Genomic DNA, 6,000 nt, shown 5'->3' on the forward strand with positions numbered 1-6,000 from the left:
GTTACCATCATTCTGTCATATTTAAATTTATTACACATCAATTCTGTGCAAGTTTTTCTGGAGAATTATAGATATGTAAGATCTGGAGAGACTTAAAGCAGTTCAGAGACAAAATAAAAGATATTTTGTCCTTCAGAGAAAGATTTTTCTGCAGTAAGAGCCAGAAGGGATATATGCTTATACAAGAAAAAGATCATTCTCTAAATATTTTTCTTAAGGACAAAGAGAAATGCTGGTTTGAAACAAAGTGTCAAACACCTTCAATATGCAGTGTTGGCATTCAAAAGCTTCAATCCATTGGTTCTGTATCTAGGCTTGTATTTAATATATTTAGCAAAGGGGATGTTCGTGTTCAGCCACAAATTCTTCATCTGAGTCACAACCTAACTTTGGTCAATTGACTTATTCTTATTTTTCAGGTAGGGAGGAAGATATTTTTATGCCACAAAGGGAATAACATTATCACAAATAAGGGAAGACTATAAAGTGCCATGAGCTTTGGGAATGAAATTTGCTATGAAATGGATATCTGTGAGCTTTCTACAGTATTGTGGTAATTTCAGTCACATCACTCCTTAGAGACCTGAAAGGGAAGCTCAGTCATTTAAAAATAAAATAAATAAATAAAACAATTATCAGGAAATACTATCTTGAATATAAAATGCACAAATTGAAAAATGTAAAATTAGATTAAGCCATTAACTGCCTTTATCCCAGCCCTTGTGGATAGACGTGTGGCTGTTAGACGCAATTTGCAATGTCCACCTTTGTGAACAGTAGAAAGCTTAGAATGATCCAAATTGGAGTACTCACAAGATTCTGTACCTTCCGCTGTTTCCAGAATTGTGACTGTTCAGGGGCTGAGTACCACTGATCAGGCATCAGTCTCGCAGGTATGGATTAGCCAACAGGAAATTCTAGAGCATCCAAGAGAAATATATTAATAGAAATTGCTCTTTCAGTTTTCTAATGAGCTTTTAAGAATGAATATGCACATTGAGCGTTTGTTAGTTGAACACTCACTAAAGTCCCCTGTACATTCACGGCAATGCAGTGTCAAGAGAAATAAAAATTTGCAGATTTTTTTTAACCAGATCATTAAAATTGCTCCTTTTGTAACTTCCTACAACTGAAGGTTGTTGGTTTTTTTTGTTTTTTGTTTTTTGTTTTTTGGCCCAGTGGTGGGTGGTAAATGAATAGTATCAAACAACTTCAGAATGAAACTAGAGGTAAAACTAGCCAGACCCCTTAACTCCTGGATCAGAACCAGACAATACTAGGCAAGAAGGCTCAATTCCCAGCAGCTTCATGATCCAAAACATCTGTTTCTGTATTTGGCACAATTCCACTTTTTTATTTGTAAAATTGTTCCCATCTTTGAAAACACTTTAAAAAATAAAGAAGCCCCCATTCTGTCTCCCTTTCCACTTCCCAGCACATGCATCTGTAATTACCTGGTTTAGTCTGTGTGTTTAATCAGTTTAAATTGAGAATGTTGCAGACATCTGATTTCAATCTGAAGGAGCCATTGAGTATTGGACAGTTACCACCCTGTGTCTGCCAAAATGGGCCTCTGCCAAAAAACGGATAGGACTCACACCAGGGTATTTCCTAAAGAAGCCACTTGACTCAGATTAGATGTTTAATTTCCTTAAAATATTGTTTTGGATGTGAGTCTCTGTTCTCTAATTGGAATATTCTGATGTAATTTAGGAATATCGCTTATTTGCTGAGCTTGTTCCAGGATCCAGCTGGCATTATTCTAAAGCCTAAACCTCAAGGAAGTTAACTTCACTCTGAGCACTGAGTATTATACCTCACGGCTTTGAAGGGTGGGCCAGGCCCACATTTGCTCACATCTTTGTGGAACCATTGTACATGCATGCAATGCAGTTGAATTAATTTTGAGAGAGAAAGACTTCTAGTTATGGTAATGAAACTTCTGATCAGAGCTTCTCATCTTTTGAGATAGTTTCTTAATTGAAGTAGGAAAAAATTATTTTCTTCTACTACTGACTATTCACTTAAATTTTATTTTAATTTACAACATTTTTTGACATATCAACCAAGTTTCTAGATTTCCTCAGCAATGTTCACTTAAAACACCTATCATTGGCCAGAGTTTGAGATTTTAAGTTTTTGTTTTGTTTTTCCTTGTTGGATTGTAATTTCTTTTCTTTTTTATTTCTGTTTTTTTGTTTGAGCTTTTCTGCTCAACATAGTAATCCCGGCACTTTGGGAGGCCAAGGCGGGCGGATCACGAGGTCAGGAGATCGAGACCATCCCGGCTAACACGGTGAAACCCCGTCTCTACTAAAAAACACAAAAAAACTAGCTGGGCAAGGTGGCGGGCGCCTGTAGTCCCAGCTACTTGGGAGGCTGAGGCAGGAGAATGGCGTAAACTTGGGAGGCAGAGCTTGCAGTGAGCTGAGATCCAGCCACTGCACTCCAGCCTGGGTGACAGAGCGAGACTCCGTCTCAAAAAAAAAAAAAAAAGAAATAAGAACATGGAGCTGGGTTCTTTCCAAAAGTTTTATATTGGAGTTCTTGAGTTTGAAGGTTTTCAGCACATGAAAGGCTCTGGGAGCCCGTTGATTTGTTAACAATGTTAGGATGGCTGCTAAAAATTCCCTTGCACATTTTGCACAGTGGTAAAGCCATACACAGGGTGATGGGCTGACATTTCCTAGGAGTATAGTATTGTCAGCAGCTCATGAGCTTGCCTTAAGCCACACAACCAGCATGCTAGAAGCAAAGCAAATGTAGAGAACACAGTAGGGAAACCTGTGAATATCTACTTATGTCAAGGCTTTAAAAATCTTTCTTATCACACAAGCATATAGCATCAGCTGTTTGGGATTACCAGATTGTAGTCAGAAGTTTGTTTTTCAAGGACATAATCAAAACCAATGAAGATAAAGAATAAAAAGTTGAAAGGCATAAAGCTAAGATCACTTACTATAGCTTTGCATAATGGGGTTTGTCTTGCCAAAGAAACTAGGAACATTTAAACATTTAAAGTCAGCTTTCTGAGGTCTCCCTCCCCACCACACTCATAGGAGGACCCCTGAAAGTTAGTTTCCTCCTCATTCCTCCTTGCCTGCCTAGGACCTATCCCCAAAAGGTGCTCTTCTGTCTCTGGTATGTTTGTGCTCTAATTCATGATGCATTTATCTTAAAGTTTAAATCCTGTTGGCAGCCTCATTCCCACTTTTCTCATGTCTTACAAAACACTGCCCACAACTGGCAGCGAACTTGCTAGGGTTTGAGTTTTGTTCTCATCACTCCCAGATGAGCCCCAGTTCCCTCTGCTTTTCTGACTTCCAAGAGTTGTTGAGGCACAAAGGAGCAGGAGAGCAGCTCCATTGGCTGTAAAGAACTGTGTGCAAATAGAATTGTTATTTGGCTAGTTTTAGCATTTCTCATTTCTGAAAGCCAAATGAGGCATAGTCTAATTCATTCATTTCACAAATACTTATTGAACACTTACTATCTATCAGGCACCATTCTGGGTGCTTCAGATACAGGGAGAAAAAACAAACCAAGGATCCTGTCCTCCAGGGAGCTGAGGTAAAGGGGGTTGTTTCAACACAGTCCTAGCATTGGGTTGTAAGGTTCACCGAATAGCTGCAGTGAAAGAACTAAAGGCATAGAGAGGTTAAAGGACTTGCCTCACCCTGTCTAGTCTGAAGGAGCAGGGAATAGAATCCTTTATCTACTCTTACTATATTTCTTTGAATCCAATATAGATATGGTTCTGGTAGTTTCTTTGTGATTCCTTTTAGTATCCAAAAGGAAGAAGCTTCTGCTCAGATATATCTGTGTGTCTGACAATTGTGGTATAGGTATTGGGGAAAAAATTGGAAATAGTAATTGCTAGTCAGTATGAGTGAAAGGAGAATGTACATATAAAGATCACCAAACCTAAAAAGAAAGGATGTTATAGTAAGAACTTAAAAAGTCTTCAACTACTTTGTTAGATGCCATAGTAGTTGTTGGCAGAACAGTTTGGACAACCATCCCATCAAAACCTGCATTTTCTGTGTTTATTGTGTGTATCCATATGTAAACACCTTGATTTTTCATCCTGACTGTATAGTTCATGAAAAGAAGGCTACAGTGATGCCTAACAAATTTGTCAGACTATTGTCATAACAGTGTATTAATTTGGGATCTTGCTGTCTTCTGCCTTCTCCTTTAGAGTTGCTGGAATTGTGGCCGTAAAGCGAGTGAAACCTGCAGTGGCTGTAACACAGCCCGATACTGTGGCTCATTTTGCCAGCACAAAGACTGGGAGAAGCACCATCACATCTGTGGACAGACCCTGCAGGCCCAGCAGCAGGGAGACACACCTGCAGTCAGCTCCTCCGTCACGCCCAACAGCGGGGCTGGGAGCCCGATGGACACACCACCAGCAGCCACTCCGAGGTCAACCACCCCGGGAACCCCTTCCACCATAGAGACAACCCCTCGCTAGACGTGAACTCAGAACTGTCGGAGGAAAGACAACCAACGCAAAACCAATTCCTCATCCTCAGATGCTCAAAGTTGTTTTTTTTGTTTGTTTGTTTATTAGATGAATTATCCTATTTCAGTACTTCAGCAAGAGAGAACCTAACTGTATCTTGAGGTGGTAGTAAAACACAGAGGGCCAGTAACGGGTCGTAATGACTTATTGTGGATAACAAAGATATCTTTTCTTTAGAGAACTGAAAAGAGAGCAGAGAATATAACATGAAATGATAGATTTGACCTCCTCCCTGTTATTTTCAAGTAGCTGGGATTTTAAACTAGATGACCTCATTAACCGATGCTTTACCAAACAGCAAACCAAGAGATTGCTAATTGCTGTTGAAAGCAAAAATGCTAATATTAAAAGTCACAATGTTCTTTATATACAATAATGGAAAAAAAAAAAAAAGAGGAAAACCCTCAAGGGCATGAGCATTGGATACAGCGGTAGACATTTTAACAAGAAGATGAATGGCGTCCGTGGGTTGCTAACTGAACTTTGAAGACCCGCTACAAAACGCGCAGATGTGCAGCAGATTGGAAGGAGACACAGATGTTCGGTTTTTTTCCTGTTTCTGAAAAGAAATAATATCCAGGTCAACAGAATGAAAAATGAAAGATGATTTGCAGTGGGATGTATGAATACAGCAGCAAGAAAAAAAAATGCCATAATACAAAAGGCTCCATATATATATATATATATACACACACACACAAACACACACATATATATATGTATACACACACACACACACACACACACACACACAAGTAAGAGACTCAGCCTGCAGTTAATTAGCATTCTGGCAGTTTTGACATCGGCCAGCTGCCCTAAATAACCCTTCATCGTTTCTTCACTTTTGCAAGGTTCCACAGAGTAAGACATTGGGTCTATTCCAACTCATTCATTTTATATTGAAAAAAAATAATTTTAAAAATGGTGGCTTCAGCTCCAGCCCCTTTCCAAAATTTTTCAACCCCACCCTGTTTGGATTTTTAATTAAAAACTAGTAGTTCTCTTGGTGTTAAAACACTTCTGTCCTGTGAGGTTTCCCAATGGTGTTTTTCTTGTAAATGTGTTGGACAAATGTGAAGATGCATTGTAGTTTAACCATATGCCCACATTTAGTCTCTTTATTCCTAGTTGGTGAGAAACCTGTATCTTTCTATGCTGCTTTTATATCTGTATGTATTAGTGATATTTCTCTAGTAGTTAAAAAAAAAAAAAAAAGGAAAAAAAGACTCTTTTTGGTTGTCCTCAAGAAAAGAAAAGAAAAAAAGCTATCTTTCGGAGCTGCTATTTCACTCTCTTATAGGATTTTTTTTCCTGAAAACCAGCATGCTTCACGGAATGCTAACATATTGGTGTTTTTGTAAGAGGGATGTACATAAATGTATTTTGCACTGTCACAATGACTCCCTAGGCATGCTTTTTTTTTTTTTTTTTTTGAGCAAACTCTTTTTAAATATGCTAGAGCCATTTCATCA

The 6,000-nt window shown here is 38.6% G+C and overlaps 1 protein-coding gene across 1 annotated transcript in view; it reads left to right on the forward strand.

Annotated features, from left to right (window-relative positions):
• LOC105497264 (RUNX1 partner transcriptional co-repressor 1) overlaps positions 1-6,000 on the forward strand; it is a 142,608-nt gene that overhangs the window by 132,873 nt on the left and 3,735 nt on the right. Inside the window, 1 exon segment of the mRNA XM_071068013.1 lies at positions 4,202-6,000. This exon segment is cut by the window's right edge and continues 3,735 nt beyond it. Coding sequence (XP_070924114.1) covers positions 4,202-4,477 — 276 coding nt within the window. The 3' untranslated portion in view covers positions 4,478-6,000.

The sequence above is a fragment of the Macaca nemestrina genome, chromosome 8 (assembly GCF_043159975.1).
Source record: "Macaca nemestrina isolate mMacNem1 chromosome 8, mMacNem.hap1, whole genome shotgun sequence".
In the NCBI taxonomy this organism is placed as follows: domain Eukaryota; kingdom Metazoa; phylum Chordata; class Mammalia; order Primates; family Cercopithecidae; genus Macaca; species Macaca nemestrina.